We start from the raw sequence: 27,400 nt of genomic DNA on the forward strand, positions 1-27,400 counted from the left end.
GTTGGGAGTGTCGATCTACTCGGCGTACAATTTAAACTTCCTTCAAGGCTGGGTGACATAATTATATGCTAAACTTATTTAGAGGGATGAACGGGGGAAAATGACTGCTATGACACAATAAAGGAGGTAATTAAGCGTGTGGCCATACGTGGGACTGGGCGGATCCAGTTAGCTTACAGTTAGTCACAACGCGGACGAGCTGAAGACAACAGCGGCCGGCTAACTTCTCCCGGTTTTCCCGCTTCCTCCGCCTTCTCCTAAAGGTTTCATCGATAACGAAAGGCTGAGGATATGCGTACTCTATTCAGCGCAGTCAGTTGAATTCCGTATTTGAGTCTGAAGCTAGACTGCATTGTACACATAGCCCGCTCCTGCCATAATGGACAGAACGTGACAGCATACGAGAAACGTGAGAGTTATCGCAATGACCTGACCTATCTACAGCATGTACAGTCACAACTCCACGCGTTGGCAGACGGAACACTGAGTGCTTGTTGCCATCCGCTCCCCCTTGTCTCTTCGATACTCGGTGACTACTTTGGACGTATCTTTGCATGGTGAAAAGTGCACTGGGTAAAAATTGATCTGAACATGGCGATGAGTACCAGCGTCAGTACCGCGATAGTGGACTCCGAAATGAACGCTCCGCCAAAGAATTGCTTTCGCTTAGTGATACTGGGATCGGCAAAAGTCGGGAAAACAGCCATTGTAAATCGCTTTCTGAATGGAAAATTTGACGAGAGCTACACACCAACGATTGAAGATTTCCACAGGAAGATTTACAGAATAAAAGGAGAGGTTTATCGTTTGGATATTTTAGATACGTCTGGAAATAATCCCTTTCCTGCAATGGAGAGATTATCTTTACTTACAGGTAAGCGTAGATTAGTCTTTCTCAAAACTCGATCGCATTGAAGTCATTGTTATCAACTTTCCATGTTTGACTATGATTTGGGCAAAAACGATGTTTAATTCTTTTCCAAATGTTCAGCCTGATAAAGCTTTTGAAATGGTATTTGCAATTATAAAGTCGTCGACTGCAAAATTTTCACCGTGCCCTGGGGTGGAACAGCCAATAATCAAAGCACCGATTTAGAATCCATTCAGCTGCCATTTGTTGATGTAATTTTCCCAGCCTTGTAACTGTGGAAGATTATTAATTCTTGGAAAACTGAAGGCAGTTTTCGTGTTTTTTCTTGAATAGGGAGGCGGCGTATTGACCTTGCTACAGCCCGGTGCTCTATGATTTCCGTTGTTGTATGTTTCCTGGGCATAATATTAACCTGTTTCTGTTTGGCGTCAGGACAACATACAAACAAACAAACACTAGAACGACGAAGTAAAATTATCAGAACTCGAAGTATGTGTCAATTTTACAACATCGATTACTCGACTGTCGATGCTGATCATACAGCAAAGCTCGCAAATCAATGGAGCCTGGCTTCGTGGTTTCCATGGCAATAGCTAGGTAAAGGCTCTTTGTGGACTATATGAACGCAGTGATACATCGTTTTTAGCGTTAGAGTTCCATTGAACACACTACAACAGTCGAATTCATCTCAAACCTCGGGATAGATGAGTTTGGTGTTTGTTTAATGGAAGTTGAAGCTCTATGTTTGAAATTCAGAGTGATAGAGAACCGGGCAGGTGGTGAACAGCTTGTATATAACTGCCTGACTTAAATAATTGATCGTTAGTTGCTATATATGCAACAGCGCTTGTGATAAATCACGCAATGATAAAATGGGGATATAAGTCGTTAGCTTCGAATCACAAATGTGTAGATTTGAATGGGTTTTGTGACTTTGGGGCCATATATGCCGTAAGCTATCATAATTATTCATCAGATTTGCCGCCACGGGCATAGCTATGTTGACACTGCCATAAAACGGAAGGTCGAGAAAACCTGCCTAGACTTCACAAGTATGAGCAGAGTATACTCCTTTGCATACACAGCAGCGGACTCAAAAGACTCTCAACTTTGAACAAAAAATGATCAAAAATTCACAAAAATAGGTCTACAAATTTACCAAATATAGGTCTAAAAGCAGTGGCTGAGTAATTTGATTCCGCTAACTTCTTGGAAACCGGAGCCACGAGAGACGAAGTGAAATACGACGTAAGGAATTTCCAACAAGAAAGGGCTGCCACCCTCGGGGCTGTTATGCAGTTTACAATACCTGGTGAATGCTTTTTCGTATCTCCTCGAATTTTGATGGCGTTGGGCAGGTGTAGGCTTGTCCTGTGTAATGAATGAAATACGAACGCAGAGCATTGCACTTCTATCATAGCAAACATCATTGCAAACATTTCTTCCCTTACGAAAACTACACTGAGTGACCTGTTCTTGCAATCCCTCCTGCCCGTAATATAATAATTTGGAAAATGCACATGACGGATGCAAAGCACTTTTGAATTTTACGTTTCAAACCAATATTCACATTAAATTAAGCGCGCAAGGGTGGTGAAAGTTGTTTTACAATAGGTCGTTTTGAGTAATGTTCCCAGATAGCCGTTTGAAGACTATTAAATCAGAGCGAGAGAGAGAGAGAGAGAGAGAGAGAGAGAGAGAGATGTAAAACTGTGATTCCCTTTCATGTTCCCAGATATACAATAACATATCAACACACGTCCAACATGTTTGTCTGGGGTACAATTGTTAAAAGTACAATTTTCAGAAACGCACGTGTTCATACCCTAACATAGAAGGAGATATAATAGTGCCTGAACGTTGACGAAGAGGTCATTGGGCGCTCGAAAATGGGGATAATTAACGACAAAGGACTGTTGTTACGCCGATGGATTTGATTTGATGAAAGAGGAAAGCAATACGGAGTTACAATTAAATCATTATAAATTAATTATCGATCCCATGCCTTATTTCCCGTGCTAAAATAGCAGATTAAGATTTTTCGCACAGTTCACTTTATGCTCACAGTTCACCTTTAGATTCAAACAGGTCAAGATATTGGGTCAGATACAGAGCATTGCTATGAAGCGTGCTGAACATGCGTGTACGTTTTTCTAGAAGATGGAAAACGTTATCTAGTTAAGAAATCTAATCTGCAAATATAATTGGATTTGGTTCAAAGAATGAGATTACGGGATCAGTATTCTCTGATGTGTCAACACCCTCTCATATGTCTGTGTGGGTGTCTGTTTTTCTGCGTGTCCGTCTTTCTGTATGTGTTCCCATCTTTCCGTCCGTCCGTCCGCCAGTCTGTATGTATGTATGTATGTATGTATGTATGTATGTATGTATGTATGTATGTATGTATGTATGTATGTATGTATGTATGTATGTATGTATATGATGTGTGTGTGTGTGTGTGTGTGTGTGTGCGTGCGTGCGTGCGTGCGTGCGTGCGTGCGTGCGTGTATGTATGTATGTATGTATGTATGTATGTATGTATGTATGTATGTATGTATGTATTCTGTAATCCATTTATATTAGTACACTCAACACTAGGGAGAGCTCTCTAAAGACAGACGGACAGACAGACATTAAAATAGAAACCAAATATAAGCGAAAAGTTACATATGTATAGTTTGTGAAATGTCAGCTTATGCATGGCAACAAAGTTTGTACCAATTGCACAAAAAATTCATTTTAGAACAAGTTAGTTTTGGTCTTGTTTATGAAATATGAGTATAGGACGTTTCTAATCTTAGTATATCAACGTTTTATAACCGTCTCGCACAGATCAGTGCAAAATTGTTGTCATAAACCACGCAGAAGGAAGGGCGGATTCTTTACATTGCGTTTTCTCTTGCGTGAACCAACATAAAAGCGGTTGTATCAAGTACCCGGATCTAGAATAGACTGCTGATTCAACACTCTTTGATGTCCACTAAACTCCCTTCAAATTTACACATTGTTCCCAATGCACACACAGTGTCGTTATCACCTTATTCCAAGCGCGATTCGTGTCGAAGCGTACACCTTAAGATAGTACGTGCCACGTAAATTGATTGGCTTAAACTTTCCACAAGGAAACTTGAAATTATTACCTCGCAAAATCAAGAATAAAATCCCGGGGTCACTGGGCAAACTTTGGTATTCAGAAACAATTTACCTAAAAATTACCGATACAAATGGCCGTCATCCCTATGTTAATTAAACGCGAAAAAAATACATTTTCGATTTTCAAAACAAATGAGAGGCTGAAATTTTCTTTACTCTACGAAATTAAAAGTGAACATCCACAAGTGGTTGATGGAAAGAGTATCGTAAAAAGTTGAGTATATAGGCCTATCCCCAAGGTGCATTCTACCTTAATCTAATGAAATGTGCCAACGCTGCAGTCCTCTATGACTTAACTATCGGCGTTCAGCGACAGAAAGCATATGTAACATCCCTCCGCGAGGAATTCTCTCGTCCCTTTCACGGAGGCGCACTGGGGAAAGACAAGTACACCCATGCCCAAAGTACCAATTCTCAGAATTGAAGACGCCGCTCAAGGCAGACAGGCGACAGCACGACGAAAGGCCCTTATTTTGCAAGCTTGGAATCCTACCTTTACACTGTTTGCGAAATTCGATATTTTTATTCTCGGTGTCAACCTGCTTCTCCATGTAATGTCGTCTGCGCATTATTGTATTCTGCAGCATCTATCTTATTTTAGAACACATACCATATCCAGCAGAAATACGATTTTAGTAGTTCTACAAGATGTAGTTTCGATGTTTACAATTCGCTTCATAGCCCTTGTGTTGTTTTGGCTTGTTCCTTGTTTTGTTTGATTGGTCACAATTCGGTGAATTAGGACCGGGTTGTCCTGTTTTGTGAAAGCTCAGTTTGCCCACAACAGTCGCCGTCAAATAAAAAAACATCGAAATTACTTCAAAGTTGAAAACTTCAAATTGAAACGGGAAATTTTGTAAATTTTGTAATAGATCGAATCTAAAATATTGTTTTGAAGAGTTTAAACATTGCCGTTTTTGAAAAAAATGATGCTCGCATGACTGAAGTTTTAAAAGGTATCGAATGCTATAGGAGAATATGCATATCGTCTTTCTGATTACTCCATCTCAAGATGCATTGTTCCGTCCCAAAACTGGCCAAACTGCCTGCAAAAATTGCATACGTTGCATAACATAAATTACACACATCAATCACGTGGTGTTAAAGGTGACTAATAATAAAAGACCTAACCGTGGTGCATTATTTTATTTCCTTTGTACCAGTTATATATATGGAAAAATTTAATAGCCGTTCGATAAGCGTTAGCCTGGTAGTAAATTCTAGCAGCTTACAATCAGACTGCTGACATGAACGATTCCATATTCAACGAAGACCGTATAAACGAAAATCGATCATATTGAACATCATTTGCATTTTGTTGTATATTTGCATATGTGTAACTCAAAACTTTTTGTCTGACCGCTTTTGAAAACGGTTGAAGCTCGCTTAGGACGATGTAACCAGAAAGATGTTGTTTTAAATGGCGAAATATACAATTTTCATGCACTTTAGTAGTATTTCCGATGTGCTTGCTTCTATTCTCATGATATAATGTGCGGTACTGTGGCTAAAGGTTTAAAACGAAATCAAGACTGCAAGTGATTGGACATTACGGCGGCGGCTATCTCATCATTGGTGGTGGCAATGCAGCAAGCAATAGCTAAAAAGGGACACAGTCGTCATCTTTTCAAATTATTGTTGTTATAAATGTTTCATGTGAGCAACTATTCATTGTGTTCTGCTTTACACTGAAACGTATTAAACTGTTAGTTGTCTCATATCTACTCCCTCGCTGCTTTATTGTCGACAGAACAATAAACGATTCGGTGACATAAGGGAGCATTCGTTATTTACGGGGAGGGGGGGTCGGTGGAAATCAGGGGGGGGTTGTGACTTTTACAAAACCGCTTTTCAGGGGGGGTCAAATTTTACAATCAATGATTGAAGGGGGGGTCAAATTTTACAAAGGTTTGTATTGAGTTATGGAAAACAAAATTGATTTTGGAATTTCACCGAAATGTTGCTTGTGTAACCGATGTTTCGAGATGGCAGAATAATAACCGACCGAAGCTCAGCCAAATTTATTTGCAGGGCCAACAAGTCCGAGACTGGCATTAACCTCTCTAGAGCAGCAACAGAGCATGTAGCCCTGAGTACAGGTCTGTGTGTTCCTGGCGTATATGGCCTCCACCACAGCCCTGCAACGGTCTGTGGAGATAACTGGGGTCTCTGCAGCGAGATTCAAAATGGGGATCGCCATGGGTAAACAACTTGTCAAGTATGTTATGTTTCAGAAAATGAGCGGTTTTGGACGTTAGGAGAAGTCAATCGCATCTTTTCTGGGATTGGTTAGGAGGTAAAGGTAGGCAGGGAAAGGATTTTGCCCCAATAGAGCAGAATTTCGGCCAAAAAGACCCTTTAGTCTTCATTGCGGTCCAGATCCAGGCCGCAGAGACCTCAAGTCTGTTCAAAGACCATTGCAGGGCTTTGGTAGAGGCCATATAATGCTGGGAACACATGTGCACACACCTGTACGCAGGGCTACACTCAGCATGGGGCATGAAATGAGGAGCCAACACACAGTCATATAATGTAACAAACAACTTCTGTATATTACTATATTGTGTCAAATATCGGGGTCTACATATAAAATAGTAAAACCGTACCCAAAACTATAAATATTACTCCATGGTAACAGTAACCATACTGATCGACCTCCCGACGGCAGGAGTCGAACACACTTTCAGAACAAAACTCTGTTCAAACCCTTTCTAAATGCTTAACAATGTCTATGGAAAACTTAACGGTACCGCAGAGGTACCTACCGTAAGACTTGACCACGCGGCTGGGAAACACAAATAGTTCACACGCGACTATAACTAATGTTCGATGATGAGCACAATTGTAAGTCCCGTGTAATGTCTGCACATGAAAGTCGGCGACAACACATGCAATTCACTGCTAAGCAGCGTCCAGTTCAGCTACCACGGGAGCAGCCATCTCTTTTGTTTACTTCCGGTCGGGACATGCCGAACTAATCTGAAGTCTTACTCTGCTAACTCCGCGCATCGACAAAAGTTCAGTGGAACGATCATAAATAATGTTCTCATGACAATTTCAGACATCTGACTGAACTCATAAACGGAATAAAGTTCACAGTTAACACACAATTTGCTGCAGAAAGATCAGCTTTTAACTTGTGGTGATATTATCATCTTAGCAGTGCGTATATTGCAAATATACGGCACGGCTTTCACTTGTGTGAGCAATGTTTGTTCCATCGACTAAAGTAGAGCATGGCGTAGGGTTTAAATAAACTGTCGGATCCGCACAAAATTCGATCTCTGCCACTCACCGGTTTCTTTACATATCTGCTGACTTGAGTAAGACTCAAAATAGAGAAATATCTGACTTAAAAAGCACACGCTGACACTCAAACCTTCCAGTACCAGTGCTGCATGCAACTTAAAACACTCTCTGGAAAGTTCCCGTCTTGGACTCCCTAGGTATACAGTGATAACATAAGAACTCCCAGGCAAAATAGAAAATACACAGATTCTCCATACATAATCTATGAGAAGCTATGAATAATTTCTTTTAAATACAAAACTAGCTAATTTAAATCAGTGTATTTATAGACTCTTGATTATTGATATTAATATACTTGATAAGACTAGGGTAGTTACCAGTGCATGTGTGAGCAAGAAATATGATTTTGGAATTTCACCGAATTGTTAATTCACTATCTTGTCAGAGGAAACTATGAATAATTTTTTTCCATTACAAAACTAGTTAAATCTGTGTATTTATGTACGCTTGATTATTGATATTAATTTACTTGATTAGACTAGGGTGGTAACAAGTGGATGTTTGTGCAAGAAATTTGATTTTGGAATGTCACCGAAATGTTGATTCACTATCTTGTCTATATGGAAACTATGAATAATTTTTTTCCAATATAAAACTAGGTAAATCTGTGTATTTATGTACTCTTGATTATTGATATTAGTGTACTTGATTAGACTACAGCGATTACAAGTTCATGTGTGTGTGCAAAAATTTGATTTTGGCATTTCACCAAAAATGTTGATTCTTTAGTATGTGAGGAAACTTTTTCAGCCCAGGGCCACAGGGTGCGAAGGATTAATGAATCAAATCTGATGAAATTTTTTTCTCATGGGGGGGGGGGGTCACATTTTACAATTGATGAATTGAGGGGGGGGGGGTCAAATTTTAGAAATTTGATTTGGAGGGGGGGTCGCTTTTTACGTTTCATTTGTCGCTCAAATTCCACCGGCCCCCCCTCCCCGTAAATAACGAATGTTACATAATTTATGGTGCATACAAATAATATTGCGAGCATATTCACATGTTGGTTGTATACACGATGTGTGAGCAGAGCTCTGATGATTGATAATTCAACATATTTCAGTTAGCAGAACAACATGAAACAAAAGTAACCAAAATAATTTGAAATGGTAGCCGCTATGTGGGTTGTCAAAGCGACGGCTTCATCATAAGAGGTGGTGTGAGGCGTCACGATCGTGAACAGAGTATTTTGAGTGTACCCTCACAACACAGCCACCATGTCGTCGCCTACCGTTCAGTATCATGTACATGGAACTTTCGAGAGCATGAGCAATTTCTCCGATCTACTGAGGCGGATTCTGCAATGAAAGTCACGTGATATCGTCTTGGCACGACGCCAGGGGAAGGTCGTCGAACTGTGCACCATTGAATCATCGTTATTTATTAAATTTGATCATTCTAAAAGAGATTATAATTTGGTCCGCAAGAGTCTCTTTCCATTCAACTGAAAACTTCCGAATCTTTTCAAAAAACAAAGTGTTGAGCAATATGCCGTGTTTTAAAATAGGCCAAGTTCGCTGGCAGTGGGATCGAAATTCAAAATCGATTCAAATGCCTGTTCATGCGCACGAAGCATTAGATCTTCCCTATTTCATAGTGGTATTTAACTCCAATAGCAAAACCTCTCCCCAGATTTCATCTCTAGGGGTAATCGATTCTTCATATCAGATGCGGTACACACCGAAAGCTGATACACCTCCAGGGTACAGTTTGTTTTGGTTTCCATTGATCTGTACAGGGTATGTACTGCATGCGAGCTTTTCTTTATGAGTTCAGTCAGTAGAATGGACATTGAAGACTAATTGGCGATGTTTAAGTGATGACTAGACACGCTCGATGCATTTTCCACGTCGCGGTCCAGTAATAAAGAAGTGGCTTGTCCCGAGTACTTGTACCGCTGTCCATCGATCTTCCCATTTCCTTGTTTAAACAATCTCAAAGGATAGGGTACATTTCTTTTATCTCATTAACCTGAGTGCGCCTCTTGATTACCAAGAAGCGGTCGAGTGGCTGATCCGAAGCGCCGCAAAAAATAAACTGGCGCTCTAGGTCAAAATAGAATGGCCTTTCAATGTAGTCGCCGAATTAGCACATCGTTTGCACCCAGCAACACGCCTGAAAGATTACTGAGGGTGTTTGCAAGGCAGAAATCATCCCCGATATCGTTTGGGTCTATAACTCTTTCTGCCCGCCCTCCAAATGTGTGATTATTGCCAAAAATAGGCGGTCTATGTCCATCTAATTGGCGTTGTAATGAAACCATTAATTGCAAGTTCGGCTGTATACAGAGAATACGTTGGATGCACAAAAAGGTTCACATGACAGCCGACTGACAATTCTGACAGACGACTACTTCCACAAGGTTACGATCGATCGTCTTTGCATAATTACTGACCGGATTCTTCAGGCCGTTTAGATAAATGAAATCTAAATGAGCTGAAACCACTGCACGACATCGTAAAATTTAACAGCAAAATTTCCCATTACAAATCTAAATCAATTCCAAATCGTGCATGTGAACACGATCCAAGGCTGCGCAAGCGTACTATCATGACCTGAACATCGAAGTCCATTGTTTGTACAACCTAATTCACCCAATCGGTTTGGATCAAGATATGGAATTTCTATATGATAAAACTTACACTTGATATATAAGTTTGTGATGTCAGTGGCCTTAAACTCATCCAGGCCATTTTGTTTTGCTCTCAGTATGTAGGTTAAAACAACTAATATTTATATTTCAGGCAACAGGCGACAGAAAACATGTCATAGCATGACGTTTACGAACCTCCGATCTTACGCGCTCGATCCAAAAGGTAAAATTGATTTCTACAATTTCGGTATGATGCCATAAGGGAGCGTTCAGTCATTATGGCCGGAGGAGGGTCGGCAAATTCTTCCTTTCTAAATTCTACCCATTGCACCAAAAAAATTGATGACCCCTCCCCCTTTTACGATGATAAAAATAAAGCTGCTCACAAACACGTTGTAGGGGCGCGATAGAATCCAATTCCCCCCCCAAAAAAAAACAACAAACTTATGAGAGTTTTTCAAATGACCTTCCCCCAACAATTACACAATGTGTTAACGTTCAAATCTCCCCTTCTGACTTGCTATCATTCCCCCCTCAAAGGGATTGGACAGAAGTTACAGGTGGGTCGCAAATGTTTTGCGCAAGCATGTTTGACTGGTTATGAAATGTCATGCCTTTAGGGGAGGGTCGCCATTTTTGGCGCAATTATTGGAAATCAAAATGTGGCTGATATAGTGCTTCGTTCTAAAATATCAAATCATAAATATCAAACCATAATAGTATTAACATTTGCCCATATAAAACAAACTATATATGTACATTTACTCATGTTTGATGATTCATGTAAATGTACTTTGCTTGATTGGCAGGTAAAAAGTGCGTGTATGTACTGTGACGAAAATGTGACATTTGGATTTACTTGATAATGTTGATTCACTATACATGGCAGTCTATGAGAAAACTACATAATATTTTTAAATACAAAACTAGCAATATCTATGCATTTATAGACGTTTGATAATTGATATAAAGGTACTTGATTGGAATAGGATGGTTACAACTCGTGTGTACAAAAAAAATGAGTTTCGAATTTCATCGAAAATGTTCATCCACTATACATGGGAGTCTAACATAAACTGTGAATAATTTTTTTCCGATGAAACACTTGCTATACTTGTGCATATATAGACGTTGCATAATGGACATCATTGAACTTGATTAGACTAGGGTGGTTACAAGTGGATGAGAGTGCAAAAAATTTGATTTTGGAATTTCACCAAAATTTATACTCAGTATGCATGGTAGTCTATGAGGAAACTATGAATAGTTTATTTCCAATACAAAAAAAGGTAAATCTGTGTATCTATAGACGTTTGACAATTTATTTTAAAGTACTTGATTAGACTAGGGTGGTTAAAAGTGGATATGTATGCAAGAAATTTGATTTTGGAATTTCACCGAAATGTTGATTCACTATACATACATGTAGTAGTCTATGAGGAAACTGAATAATTTTTTTCCAATACAAATCTAGCTAAATCTGTGTATTTATAGACGTTTGACAATTAATACAAATGTACTTGATGCAAATATATTTGAAAGTTCAGATGCGGACAACAATTATGATTTTCACGTAAAAGTATTATTTCACTTTTCATAATAGTCTACATGTAACTGTTAAATATTTTCCATGACAAAACTTACTATATCTCTAATATGTAGGCCTAAGTAATATGAATTGTTCATCGCCCTCAGTGAGCTCGATTCACAAGAAGACAAGCCTCAGAGTTGCGAAGGCAAGATGTTAAAGTGACAGATAGTAATACTTTTATTCAGAGTTACAGTTAAGGTAGAACGCACCTCGGGGACAGAAATTCAGGCCTTTTAATTTTATCACCTTTCTTCTTACCTACCACTTGTTTGGGCTCATTGTGAAGCCCTTGGCGAAAGAAAAGTTTTCACCGTCTTAGTTTTTCGAAAATCAAAAATTTTATTTTTTCTCATAGAGTTAACACAGGGATGGCGGCCATTTTGGATTTCAAATATCGAGAAATCACAAGTTATTTGTCTCTCTTGTACCAAAGTTTGCACGGTGACCCCTGATTTTTATTCTTGCTTTGGTAAGCGAAAGGTTGAAAGTTTCACTGAGGAAAGTTAGAGCAAAAGTTTAAGTCTTTCACTTTCGAGGTGCATATTACCTTAAATGACTTGAAATCATGCAGCGAATCATTTTTATTCCCCAGAACATTTTTTTCAACACTGAAGCCGCTTCTGACCCCACTGAATACATGATCCCCTTTGCAGTTTCAAAGGTAAGGTGCCCCCCCCCCCCCCCCCCCCTCGGATTTTGCCGGCCCATCTCCGACCGAAATAACTGAAGACTCACTCACTGGAGTGAAAAATAAAGCAACAGCGATAATGCCGTGCGAGGGCGAAGATACCGCGCGATAATCCCCGTAGCTGTCGATGAATGGTTGTAAAACTTTAAAGATTATGTTATAGGCATGACCTGGCACGCGTAATCCTCGGGTCGTGATGTTTCACTCACGATTTTTAACATGTCCGATCTCTTCTGAAATTGAGGCCTTTGATTAAACCTTGTTCTTGAAGTGCATAATTTCCAATACTTGAGTTTGGCACACAGATCTTATGATGACGACGAAGGGCCTCTCAGTGCCTGTGATGTCTTTTCCCCCGAAATACGTTTCAATTCGGGGATGATCGCATCAAGCCAATGAGCAATGATTAATCATTCGTTGAAGTATAAAATTGCGGATATCTCCTGACAAATCGGTCGACCTTAATCTGCTGATTCTCACCTTTAAGATTGGCGCACGCGTGACTTCTAGGTAAATTAACAATGGCTTCATATAAAAAATAACTTTGCCTCACAAACGTATTTGACTCCCCACCCTTGCCGACAAAAGTTTCTCAGGTGTTCTACATCATAATATCGAATTGTTTTTGTTTTACAAGTTTTATCGACAACTATTTTTAATCAACGACGGGATATTTGTCAATCCATCGCGAACTCCGTTACGTGGATCTGATGGTACAAACATTACACAGTCTGTCACCCGCTTGCTTATAGAAATCACCTTCTAGTTCCAAATGTCGATATAGGTCAACCATCATCTGTCCTGTGCTGACGATTCACGACGGAAGCTAAACTAGAGTGAATTCCACAGGGGTTTAGCGATACCTTTGTAGTGCGGAAACCATTCAAGATGGCGGACAAGTCGCTTGGCTGACCGGAAACTGTCTAGTTTCCTATTAAAATGTCACAAGCTGGATCGCTTTTGTTCTCATTAACATCGGAAAAAAAACGTTTGTGTGTGATATACCTATTTGTAAAAAACTGAAATTACTGTAAACTCGTGCAGTTCACTTTCTTAACTTCTCAAATAATAAAACAGCCAATGCATTTTTTATGGTGAAGTCGTCCACTTTCAATTCCGAACTTAGATAAGCTGCATATGTTTCTTTTATTGCTCAGATTGAATCAGACAGTAAAAACAGCTAGTCTATGGGTCGTCGATCATTGTTGACCCGCGGGCTACCAAATATGTAAATCTGCATAAATCATACATTTGCATGCATATGACTTTTGCGCCCTACATTTCTGAACAGCGTACTCCAGGGAACAAGAGCCGAATCGAACCGTGATAACGCTAAATATGAACTGAAAAGCCATATATCGAATAGCTAAGACATCCCTAGGACCAAAGATAAATTTTCAGCAATCGTATTTCTCTATGACTTGGAAATTCTGACGAACAGGAAGGCTTGTAAAATTACGGAAGGATCATAAACAGAGTGTCCATATGCATAGAATACGCGTCTCCCTATGTTTCATATCGTTATGGCAAAGGCCATAAAATTTAGGGTTTTTTTATCCTCTGTCAGCGAACCTAAGATTATGATTAATTTGTCGACGTGTTTTCGCAAAATGGCAGTAATTCTGAAGACGACGGTTCTTTTTAAAGTCCTTGATATACATTTAATAAAACCGGAATTGAAAGATGATATGGGCGATCTGACTCAGAAGCTAAAATAAGTTGTTGTAGCATTCGTTATTTACGGGGAGGGGGGGGGGGGCCGGTGGAATTTGAGCGACAAATGAAACGTAAAAAGCGACCCCCCCTCCAAATCAAATTTCTAAAATTTGACCCCCCCTCAATTCATCAATTGTAAAATGTGACCCCCCCCCCCCATGAGAAAAAAATTTCATCAGATTTGATTCATTAATCCTTCGCACCTCTGGCCCTGGGCTGAAAAAGTTTCCTCACATACTAAAGAATCAACATTTTTGGTGAAATGCCAAAATCAAATTTTTGCACACACATGACTTGTAATCGCTGTAGTCTAATCAAGTACACTAATATCAATAATCAAGAGTACATAAATACACAGATTTACCTAGTTTTATATTGGAAAAAAATTATTCATAGTTTCCATATAGACAAGATAGTGAATCAACATTTCGGTGACATTCCAAAATCAAATTTCTTGCACAAACATCCACTTGTTACCACCCTAGTCTAATCAAGTAAATTAATATCAATAATCAAGCGTACATAAATACACAGATTTAACTAGTTTTGTTATGGAAAAAAATTATTCATAGTTTCCTCTGACAAGATAGTGAATTAACAATTCGGTGAAATTCCAAAATCATATTTCTTGCTCACACATGCACTGGTAACTACCCTAGTCTTATCAAGTATATTAATATCAATATCAAGAGTCTATAATACACTGATTTAAATTAGCTAGTTTTGTATTTAAAGAAATTATTCATAGCTTCTCATAGATTATGTATGGAGAATCTGTGTATTTTCTATTTTGCCTGGGGTTCTTATGTTATCACTGTATACCTAGGGAGTCCAAGACAGGAACTTTCCAGAGAGTGTTTTAAGTTGCATGCAGCACTGGTACTGGAAGGTTTGAGTGTCAGCGTGTGCTTTTTAAGTCAGATATTTCTCTATTTTGAGTCTTACTCAAGTCAGCAGATATGTAAAGAAACCGGTGAGTGGCAGAGATCGAATTTTGTGCGGATCCGACAGTTTATTTAAACCCTACGCCATGCTCTACTTTAGTCGATGGAACAAACATTGCTCACACAAGTGAAAGCCGTGCCGTATATTTGCAATATACGCACTGCTAAGATGATAATATCACCACAAGTTAAAAGCTGATCTTTCTGCAGCAAATTGTGTGTTAACTGTGAACTTTATTCCGTTTATGAGTTCAGTCAGATGTCTGAAATTGTCATGAGAACATTATTTATGATCGTTCCACTGAACTTTTGTCGATGCGCGGAGTTAGCAGAGTAAGACTTCAGATTAGTTCGGCATGTCCCGACCGGAAGTAAACAAAAGAGATGGCTGCTCCCGTGGTAGCTGAACTGGACGCTGCTTAGCAGTGAATTGCATGTGTTGTCGCCGACTTTCATGTGCAGACATTACACGGGACTTACAATTGTGCTCATCATCGAACATTAGTTATAGTCGCGTGTGAACTATTTGTGTTTCCCAGCCGCGTGGTCAAGTCTTACGGTAGGTACCTCTGCGGTACCGTTAAGTTTTCCATAGAAATTGTTAAGCATTTAGAAAGGGTTTGAACAGAGTTTTGTTCTGAAAGTGTGTTCGACTCCTGCCGTCGGGAGGTCGATCAGTACGGTTACTGTTACCATGGAGTAATATTTATAGTTTTGGGTACGGTTTTACTATTTTATATGTAGACCCCGATATTTGACACAATATAGTAATATACAGAAGTTGTTTGTTACATTATATGACTGTGTGTTGGTTCCTCATTTCATGCCCCATGCTGTGTAGCCCTGCGTACAGGTGTGTGCACATGTGTTCCCAGCATTATATGGCCTCTACCAAAGCCCTGCAATGGTCTTTGAACAGACTTGAGGTCTCTGCGGCCTGGATCTGGACCGCAATGAGACTAAAAGGTCTTTTTGGCCGAAATTCTGCTCTATTGGGGCAAAATCCTTTCCCTGCCTACCTTTACCTCCTAACCAATCCCAGAAAAGATGCGATTGACTTCTCCTAACGTCCAAAACCGCTCATTTTCTGAAACATAACATACTTGACAAGTTGTTTACCCATGGCGATCCCCATTTTGAATCTCGCTGCAGAGACCCCAGTTATCTCCACAGACCGTTGCAGGGCTGTGGTGGAGGCCATATACGCCAGAACACACAGACCTGTACTCAGGGCTACATGCTCTGTTGCTGCTCTAGAGAGGTTAATGCCAGTCTCGGACTTGTTGGCCCTGCAAATAAATTTGGCTGAGCTTCGGTCGGTTATTATTCTGCCATCTCGAAACATCGGTTACACAAGCAACATTTCGGTGAAATTCCAAAATCAATTTTGTTTTCCATAACTCAATACAAACCTTTGTAAATTTGACCCCCCCTTCAATCATTGATTGTAAAATTTGACCCCCCCTGAAAAGCGGTTTTGTAAAAGTCAACCCCCCCCTGATTTCCACCGACCCCCCCCTCCCCGTAAATAACGAATGCTCCCTAAGTTGTTGTTGTTTTAATTGATCATCCGATAAGTCAATGATGAGGTACCCATCCACTTGGAAGGTAAGAAGTCATGAAAAGTGAACTTTGCTCAACAAATTGCACCTCCCTCTCAAACTATTCATGCTTCGATAATAAGTCCGGTACCCTGGCCGCTGCATTGACTACATCATGCATAGAATGGGTCTTGCTTCAAACATTAAACCATGGTTCTTGTTTCAAACATTAAACCACTATATTTTCGCAATTGAGCCAGGTATCAAAATAGCCTTGATCACTTTCTTAGCCGTATCTCAAATAAATGGACGCAATTTGCATAACTGTTCTTCCAAGAGCGATTCAAGATAAACAACATTAAACTGATATAATCTAAGAGGTGACTCTAAAAGCTCTAATTTGCATACATCGAAGATAAATGACATGGTTTTGCAATCAGTTGACAGACGTTGCTTCATACAACGGAATGGCGGGGAATGGTTCTGAATGCTTCATGATCAAGACCAGTAAAATTGAGTTATTTGTTTACAAAGTTCTGTAAACATTACTATAATATATAACCAATCGTTGCAGAAAAGATTCAATTTGTTTCATTTGTTTTTTATTGTTTTTGTGTTTTTGTCTTGTTGCCGTTTTTTGCTGGTTAGAAAAATTTCATATTTCAGGAGAACAATAAGTAAATAGCGTTAAGTCTTTATAACATTGTCAACAGTATCGAAATACTTTGGTAAATTTTGCAGGCGTTTAAATATTCATCGAACTTGATCGTCCTTTACAATAATGTCACATACAAATCTCTCGGTCCACACCTACCACAGTCCCCTGAAATTTGCTGAATTAACGGTGAGGATCTCAGCGCTGTACATTCCGCGGGTAATAAACAGAATTTGAAGTATTTTGGCTTTCGTTTACCGGAAAAGAAATCCGAGGTTTCGTTTGAAGAATTGAGAGTATCTTGTGAAAACTTAGGGATTCTGCCGCACATGATGTGCTTGGAATGAAGGTATTTCTCTTGGTATTTCGTCCATAGAATCGTATTATATTCATCAAAACAATAGTTAAGGAGTTGCTGCTTCATGCTCAACTCTACTTTGGATTTGTTTGTGTGACACGTGTTTTGAAGTTACCTGTCATGAAAATAAATCGTCTGGCGATGAATTGTTTGGATGGCGTATAGAAAAAGGGTTATCTTCGTTGACATTCTCTACAAATGGTAGTTACACAAACGATTACGATTGCAAGCCCAGACAAGATGGCCGTCGATGGCGCCATCAATGGTACACTTGGCAGGGTATTACTCTTGACATGCGATATTGATCAGATCAACGATGATGCTCAGATGTATTTACATCCATGGTACGTATCCAGAAGATGAACAGATCCTTATCCTCAGATTAATAAACATTTTAATCCTTTCAAGGTACAATGTGCCTCGGAGACATAAATTTTGAATCTCATTTTTTTACAATTCCTTACCAATCTACCATTTGTCTGGGAGGAGTCATTTTAAAGGTCTTAGAGTAAGAAAATATTTCATCGTCACAGTTTTTCGAAGTCTTTTTATTTTGCGGCACGTGCCACCTTAATGATATTTCCGATTCGGCTCCCTCGTAGACGATGTGTTCATATTGGTAGTAGTCATCGACTATTCTAATGGACAGATATCCATAAGCTGAACAGGATTCATTTCAATGAATGAACAAACATGATATTTTATAACTCCCTATTTGTGTTTTTTTCTTGTTTCTACCATAGGCGACGTGTTTGTATTGGTATTTAGCATAGACAATAAGGCTTCGTACGAAGAGGCGATGAGATTGCGGGATCAAATTCTCCTAATGGACAGATATCCATAAGCTGAACAGGATTCATTTCAATGAATGAACAAACATGATATTTTATAACTCCCTATTTGTGTTTTTTTCTTGTTTCTACCATAGGCGACGTGTTTGTATTGGTATTTAGCATAGACAATAAGGCTTCGTACGAAGAGGCGATGAGATTGCGGGATCAAATTCTCCTGACAAAAGGAAGTAAGAAGAGTTCGGTTCCGATGGTCATAGCGGGCAATAAGTGTGACAGGGAGGCCAGGAGGGAGGTAAGAGCAGAAGACGTGAAAAGGACATTAGGAAGTGCTAAAAAGTGTAGCTTTTACGAAACGTCGGCTAAGAAGAATGTCAATATCGATCTGCTGTTCCAAGCGTTGTTTGAAAACGCCAAGATGCCCAATGAAATGAGCCCTGCTTTGCACCGTAAAATCAGCGCTTCCACGAGTCCCAACCCATCGATCAACAGCCGAGGCGTCACCCTAAGGAGGCGCATCACTGACGCGTACGGCGTACTGGCTCCCCACGTTCGCCGGCCCAGTCTTCGCAGCGATCTGATGGCGGTCAACGCAAAACTGCGGCGAAGTCGGGACATGGAACAAGATGATGAGGATGGAAAGAGAGACAAATGCAATTTGCAGTGAATATGTAATAATTCAACATCCATCCATTTATTTCGTATCGGATTTTCCTTTTTTAAAACATAAGTAAAGTGTGCATTCGAAACTCGAAAAAGACGATTTACTCAATGGTGCACAGGTTTTACCCACAATGTACAAAGAGACCTTCAATCAGAAGGCATTTGCAATACCTGAGTCATCAACAAATATCCTTGAAATACAGAAAGTAAACATTCCAAGATTCATCATGGGCGTCTTGAAGACAATATCTAGAGGAATTGCGGTGAGAGACTAGCCCGATTTACGACAAGCAATGTGCTGGGTTGTTGGTTTTACCATTCGACCGAAAATGTTATGTACTGTGATATCAACTATACATTATTTTGTGTCAAAAAACGTACCAACAGGGTGATCATCGGTGGAAAAGTAAGTGTATGTAATGATAAAAAACGCCTGGTATGTGAATTTTTCAGCTGTTTCCGCGTGAAGTCATTGGATGTAATTGGTGGTAAGATTTTTCATCACACCACAGTGTATGTGCCCATTTTATTGTACCACGCCTTTTTTCCGGGCAAAATATTTGTATTCTTCTCCATCTCGTAGTTGTATGTCTCCTGTCCAGAAGTAATTACAACCAAACCAATAGGTAGATGGTATGGATTATCTCCCTCTGACGTAATTTTTAATGAACTTCGTATAACATTTCTTTTTATGATGGCAAAAATTTAATATTGTTGATTGAAACGCGCTACATACAGATACGTTAACACGTGTATGTTCGTGTTTGCTGAATACGTCTCTGCTGACTCGGTTCAGAGGACGCCCTCTCTGGTGGCTTTGATAACAAGAAATCTTTGAGTCGGGCAATGGATTTCACTAGTAACAATACAGGGTATACAATATGTTGGTATCGATTGTTACCATTCCTTGTCCTGTTGTCAATTATGCATCAATTTTTCTGATATTTTTCTGGTCATACTTACAATAATCTTCAAAGACAATTTTAAGCTCTTTTTATATATTATTAACACGACTCCACCGATAAGAAAAATAATTTCCAATTATTACTCAGTGTTAGCCGTAAGAGAAATAAAACCGGCTTCGTCTCATCCTTTTCTTGCAAAAGTGATGCGGAGACACGGCTTGTTGTTTTATTTCGTTTTTTTTTTATTATTTTTTTTTGTTTTGTTCTATTTCGGTAAGCTGACGACCTCTGTCGACATAACAACGACTAAACATGAGCATGTACATACAAAAGTGGCATGCAACAAGATGACAAAATATAAGTTCACTGTTCAGATCTGTACAATGAGTACATATGATCAGACAGACATTTTTTACGATGCGAGCAGCACTTTCACATTTTATGGTCAATTTTTAAGGGAACGTATAAAAAACCTGGCACGACTGGTCATGATCGACGCGTGGAACGCACCATGGGAAGTCACCTCTTTCTACAGCAACCATTGTGGTGCTGGTGGTGGTGATGTACCTTATTCAAATGAACAAAGCTAGTATGATCAACGCATTATCTCAGTAACAATATTCGTCAAAATAGAAATAGTACTTGATAAAGCAAAATCTACACACAATACACCTGAAAAAAAAACTAATATGATTCGCCATTTGTATGAATATTTTGTCATCATACCAGCGTCTTCCAGGTACCAAGCTGTGATTAATTTTCTATTATCATTATGGGCATATCTACTTGAAATTTTATTTGGTCTGAAATATTTGCACAACATTGTAACATGTATAAAATGCTCAATAATGGTTAATAAAACGATTTGACATTTCAATCTCCTACCAGCTTGCCTGTCGTTACTTTTATCGGTGTTTCTCTCGAGTCAGGGGAATAGATTATTCTGTTTTACTACGGGTTGCCGAAATGTTTATGAGTCATTAAAAAGTATATTATGCACCTAATTACCAATTACCAATTACCTAATTACTCCAGAAAGGTCACCTTCGTTTTATCTGCTATCTGTCGTGTGTTTCTGTCTTCGATGCGTGAAACATACAATTATGTATTATCAAAACTGGTTTTCGATCAGTACGTTCGTTACTTTCAGCAATAACTCAACCTCCGGAACATTGAAAGCTATGTGATAGCCATCTTTTGCACTTAAACGCTTCTCACTTACGAAGCAAATTAACAGACTAAAGGTAAAGAAGGAATTCAACACTTTAATTACTCTCTATGTGACTTTCTTTTCAAAGATAAACGAACTCAAAATTTCAACTTTTCATGCTTATGGATCAGAGACGAGTATTTGCCTTGGTCGTCCGACTGAGGACGCCCACACGCTTACTTGATAGGAACACAAAATGATTTCAAACGAAAATCCTGTGTGCCTTTATGTTTACGAATTCACATTTCTACGGTTTAGTTTTCCGACACAAATATTACAAAGAGTTCAAAGGATATTTACAAAGAGATATGCATAAGCCGATTAGCGTTATATCAAAATTCAAAAATGTGTCATCCTTGTGAAACCAGCAGATCCTCTTAACAATAAAAAAGACTTCTTTAAGATTTGATTTAGACATTTATGTTTATATAATATATTTTACACCACTTGTACCGAAACTGGAGTTTTCTTTTGATAAAGTTTGCGCATTATATCCTTTATACTAAGGGTTGTATATAAAATATATCCAGCGCATGCCTTCGTTGACTGACTTGTCTTCTTTTTACAGCTAAAAACTCATCAGGCTATTGGAAGATGTTTCTTAAGAATCGCATTGGTTAAAAAATAGTCATATTCAATAATAATTCCATCACTAGCTTACTCTGGCTTGTTAGTTCCTAAACTTCTATTAGCCCATCAACTACCTTCTCAAGTTAAACTATCCCAGGTAGATCTAGCTTATAGCTACTTAATTTCCATATGTCTGGCATGCAGGGAAATAAATTTGCAACCTGCGCGAATACAAAATTTGCAGACGACTGACTACCTGCTTTCTATAAATGTACTCGCTTGGCTGTATTACCTAGTCAACCACATTGACAATTTCCAAATCCAACCTCATTACATATTTTTAAGTTAGTTCATGCCTTGAAAACGAAAGATTTAAACTTCTACTCAAACTTTTCTCGAGTAAACGTTCAACCATTCTCTTTCAAAATGGAGAATGAAAATTAGGGGTCACCGTGTAATGTTTGGTGACAGAGAATCAAGTTAACTTATATTTATCGATGCGAGTATTAAAATAAAAAAGGTTACCATGCCTTTGTTATCTCTATAAGAGGAATTAAAATAATTAAGGTTCACAAATTTTAAAACTAAGCCGATGGAAACTTATTAACTCTATAAGCTTCAAAATGAGTCTCCACTAGTGGTAGGCCAAAAGAATATTGCAAAAGTTTGAGAGTGCGAATACTGTTCCCGAGGCGCCTTCTATCTTAAAGGTATACTGTCACCTGTCCAATTTTGCCACAGTTACCATGGAAAGAGAAAATCTAACCAATCACAGATGTTAAGCGGGTGGCCGCTTTTTAAAAACAGCGCCCTCATATGGGCATTTTGAATACGAAGGAACGCCCCTTTGACCATATATGGGCATATTTAAATTACAGGTAACTGTATACCTTTAACCACTCTTTATGCTAGCAGCCAATGGAATGACACTTCTGCAATACTAATACATCACCACTGTCGCCACATTGGTACCATCACTCACTTTGATTTAATCTAAACACGGCATTTCTAATGGGTATTATTAAACACAAAATATTTTACAATATTTGTTTTATCCAGTCAGTAGAGAACCTAAGTCAATATTCTGTGATCAAAATTTTGTCCCGAATAACTTAACAAAACATTTTAAGATTCTCAGAGGGGTTTGCTGTTTGATTTGTTCAGTGTAAGTAAAAATTTTGCAAATTGTGTTTATTAAAAGATTTACTATCCTCTGAGAGAAATACTTACATCTTTTAGCTGACGAGGTCAATTCAACAGCATGTGAAGATATCAAAAGCATGTTAAATTCTCGTCGAAGAATCATGAGCAACAAGAAACGAAACTTTTCATTAAAAGGTTTGTGCTACCGAAGACGGTGGATGTTTTACTGTTTGCTGCCACCGTTTCTGCTCAGTACAATAACCCCTCCCTGCAATGAATTTCCCAAATGGTACTATCGAAGGATATAAGCTTAGGAGTAGACAGAGTTGTCCACAGGAAGTTTTTTGTGAATACATCCTAACATTTTGAGGCCATTAATCGCCTGCCTGCCATCATAAAATGTGTATTGTTTGTGCTTGATTATGAATAAATCTTGTTAATCCGATTCCATTGTCTCGCAGTATTGGTATGATCCAGCGATTTCAATCATCGGCAATGAATTATTAGAAGGTAGGAAAAGTCTCCGCGTCCTCTTGAGCCAATTAGCGCACACAGAAAATGAAATGGGGCATGACATTCAATTCTGCCGAGACAAGAGAGACGAGGCACATAGAATTTTGCTGGTCTAGTTAATGTTTTTAAAATGCAAAGTAATCACTACATCTTGTTCCTAGTGTAATATTATACCCAGGCTTGTCGTTTGATTGTGAAGATGTAGAGCTACCTTCACAAATGATTCGTGGCTGTGCTTGGAAATTTGGAAGACATGCATTAATGATGAGTAAGATGCACGGATTAGCAGAATTAGCTGCAGTTTGCCCATCGTTCAATCTGCGATTTAGAACAGCTTACAAGCTTATCGGCTGTTGTGACTGTAATGACTTAAGGAAATACATTATTTAATGCAATACAACTTTCTTTTTCCTTGCACGAATCAGAAGAGTCATATGATGTGACTAACAGAGTATGGCTGTTCAGCAAAACTGATGAAAGAAACAGAACCAATAATACTAATAGCTCCATTCAAGGGACAAAGTCGCTTTGTTTTACTTTTTTATGATATCAAGAATACTTGAAAAACTTACTTAAAATCTCAATGTAATATTATGATGATAAATAACTGCAAAGAGTCAGAATTACCCCTTTGCCGAGCGCAAACAGATGATTTTGTTTGTGACCTCTAGACAAAATGAACTTCTCCCCTTCAAATATGACAAATAAACATCGCCATAATGTAGGGGAAAGCTGCTATCCTACATCTATATAAAAAGCATCGCCAATCAAGGACAGGGTATGTTTTTACAGCAAGCATGATTTTAAACTATAATCAAAACATAGAATTGATAAACAAAGCCCTGAACTGCATTAAGACTGTCTGACCGAGGAATGGATGAAACAAAATATAAATAGAGTCCTGTCATGAAACCAGACAAAAATGACATCAGGTGTTCTGAAAGGATTGAGCACATCCTATGCCGTGCCACCAGTTAAGAATAATTGTGGAAAGAGGCCAAATGCAAAGTTGTCTCATTGTAAAGATAAATAATATTAAAACCTTAACAGAAGGAAATATGGTACCGATAAATATAAAAAGGAAGGACAGTTAATGTTTACAAAAGAAGAAAAGTTACATTATGCGTCACAGATAATTCCATAGCAAGTATCAGTACTTGTAAAGAGTATCTCTGCCCTTATGTCAAATATGATAAATTATTCATTCTTTGCCTGGTGATATCCCCCCTCATAAACTCTGTATTCAGTAGCATGGCTTGGCATGATGCATGTAGACAAAGTTCTTCATTAAAGTACATATATTTATCACCCAGACTGGCAACTCTTCTGACAAAGAATTTGTCCGGTAATCCAATTATGGGCTCCATTTATCGTAGAGTCTTGAATGGATTAACTTATACATCGAAATTGGGCAGAATTTCCTGCAGCAAAGTATGAATGAGTTTAACCAACATTCCACCGTTACCTGCAGTGGCAAGAAAGATGAGGTAAAGAAAAAAAATCATTGCTAGTGTAATTTGCAGATACGATCAGCCAAACATTACAGAAATCAAGGAGGATGATTTATTACACAGTCCACATTTGAGAAAATACTGATCAGGTTGTAGAGGCATGCGTAGCGCAAAATTCATATCCATTCTTCCATTGTGTACACCAATCCCATTGGACTGCAGATACGTTTGTGAACATGGCCTTTTCTTCACTTTCATTTGAAAGCTTTCCCATGTCTAATAAAATGAGATGAGAAATAAAATTAGACAAGGGGAAATTCTGTGTAGATCACAATGGAGTGAAACTAAAGTTTTATTGACCCAATCAAAAAAAAGAAGAGAAATAATGTGTGCGAGCGAATAGGTGTTATTATTTCACATTTAGCGATTTTATTATTATTTTGGTGTATCCTGAAGTTCAAATTAATGAAGTCATCCTTAACTTTTAAGTTAGACATTCTTTGCAGCTTGAAGAAATCAATTGACACCATTTTTTTCTCCTTACAAAAGCTTCTAATTTTACATTTCTGTTTTTATTCAAATCTATATTTCTGTTTAGATTTTTTTAACAGATTTCATTATGTCAATGCTGTTCTTGATAACAAATACAAATTTTAAACTTAATTTGAAGATAAGTTGCTCTCGTTCTCTTATTAGATGAAAATAGCTTTTCTCAGAATTTTCTGTCTTTATTAGCTTTGTTTATCATAATTTAACCAATCCCATTCTCCAGCTTTGACAAGTAAATAACAATTCCAGTGCCCTTATAGTCTGCGTACAAGTCTGACCTTTTAAGTAGCATTTTTCAAAATAGCGTCAATTTCATAGTTTGTCGCTACAGGAGAATATACTCGACCAACACTGGTTGTAATATTTAACAAATATATATTTCACCAGTGCTTCCAAGACTATATGTGATATTCTGCAAATATATCCTGTCTGTGTTTACATTAATTTTATTTGCACTGTCTTATTATGTAATTTGATTACAAAATCTTAATTTGATTTTGTTGTGGATCTGTTCAAAGAATGTGTCCCTTTGACTGACTGACCATCCTATGGGTCTGCACCTTGGAACTAAAGAATGTCATCACTAAAGGACGTGAAGATGTAACTTTTGATGATTTTTAACCAGTGAGAAAGTTAAAAGTTAGTCATGGCAGTGCTCATTTTGCATCACATTTTAGTTGATGCATCTCCCTCTGTATTGGTCTCTGTTGACCTCTGTCGCCAGGGCTTCTTCCTTCTATCAGGAACTTCTCCGTATTCAAGTATACTTGGTACGTTCGGTCTAATCTTGCCGTCTGACAAGGCAGGGACTCCTTCATGAATACTAAATAATTGGTGTGGAATTAATCGTTGCCTCGTCAACCACAGACTTAGCTAAATGTTGCTGGAAGGAACCTCTCTTTTCTGAAGAACCTCAATCAACCCATTAGTCCACTCGGTTACTATTTTTGCTCCTTAATGCCATGTCGGAAACATGTCTGCTGAGATCGAGTATTTGTTTTTACGTCTACCCTGCAGAGATGACAAATTTGTTCAAAAAGAGACTAGAAGGAAATGAAATATTAAACAAAAACGCAAAGAGAGACATTTGCTTAAAAAATTTATAGAAGCACCATATGATGTTCGTGCCTTAAATATTTCATCTCATGATTTATTACAAGTCTATAAAAATCCTAGGCAACAAATAATGAGTAAACCTATTCCTGCAAATATCATCTTAGATTTGATATTTATCTGAGATATTCGTTCATGTTAAAGTATAGAGACCAAACGGCTACAGAAATTTCTCGTTTACAAAGAGTTTGACCCAGTTTTGGTTGACCCAGTCTGATCAAAACAGAAATACCATTCGGTGGTTTGAGAAAATTCAAGGAATTCCGCAATTTTCAATTCCAGAATGCTAGTTTCCTGGACGAGAGCTGGCAGATACCTGTGTATAAACACTAGAATTGTTCCATGTAAAGACCTAGCCGTCATCGTGCGACATGTGAAAGGTAGAGTTAAGGTCGCGGACGTCAAACCAGGAAGCGTAGCCGGTGAAGATGTAAGTGCAGTATTTGCAATCCAAGTTAAAATACACAGTTACATAATTTCACGCGTCTTTTCTATGATAGCCCTGTTGTTAGGAGCAAGCTATACTTTGTTTGAACAATAATATCAAAATTTTGATGAAGATATATAATTGCATTGGGCTTTGCAAATTCTGACAACGTGTAATAGTAGTAATTTAATTATCATCCCTCGAAAAGAAAGATGAGACTAGCTTAGAGTGGTTTCATAATGAATACTTCAGAAAATTCTTCAAAGTGACAATTCACACGTTTTGGCATATTGTATATGCAAAATGTGATTTATTGTGTGTAAAATGTTAGCCAATTCGCAAATTATGCTCTCCACATGTGTAATATTTGAACCAATTGTAAAGAAAATCTACCTAAATTTTTTTATAATTTGAGCCAATTTTATTCAAAATGTATTCATACTTTGTGTAAAATTTGAGCCAATTTTATGCCAAATTTGCTCCAATTGCTGGCTCAAAATAATCTTTCTCTGCCCTATCCCGGACAGGTACTTACGTCTGACAGGCAGTTTTGAAGAGTGCCTGTTCAAGTGGAGAGCTGGAATTTTCAGCCCTCAATCAGAATTAAAATCTTTTTCCACAACCGTATATGTGAAAATTTCAATCC

At 38.4% G+C, this 27,400-nt stretch overlaps 1 protein-coding gene across 1 annotated transcript; it reads left to right on the plus strand.

The window, feature by feature from the left end:
* Positions 1 to 173: 173 nt before the first annotated feature.
* LOC139151174 (dexamethasone-induced Ras-related protein 1-like) lies at positions 174 to 20,662 on the plus strand. Its single transcript, XM_070723768.1, has 2 exons — positions 174 to 874; positions 18,348 to 20,662. The coding sequence occupies exons 1-2, from the start codon at positions 592 to 594 to the stop codon at positions 18,875 to 18,877; spliced, it is 813 nt and encodes a 270-aa protein (XP_070579869.1). The 5' UTR covers positions 174 to 591; the 3' UTR covers positions 18,878 to 20,662.
* Positions 20,663 to 27,400: the final 6,738 nt, after the last annotated feature.

The sequence above is a fragment of the Ptychodera flava genome, chromosome 15 (assembly GCF_041260155.1).
Source record: "Ptychodera flava strain L36383 chromosome 15, AS_Pfla_20210202, whole genome shotgun sequence".
NCBI lineage: Eukaryota > Metazoa > Hemichordata > Enteropneusta > Ptychoderidae > Ptychodera > Ptychodera flava.

Excerpts from the sequence above, each read along its gene's own strand:
- LOC139151174 (XM_070723768.1), top strand. The coding sequence starts at position 592 with ATGGCGATGAGTACCAGCGTCAGTACCGCGATAGTGGACTCCGAAATG. Across the intron at positions 875-18,347 it reads GAGATTATCTTTACTTACAG|GCGACGTGTTTGTATTGGTA; the intron begins GTAAGCGTAGAT and ends TTTCTACCATAG.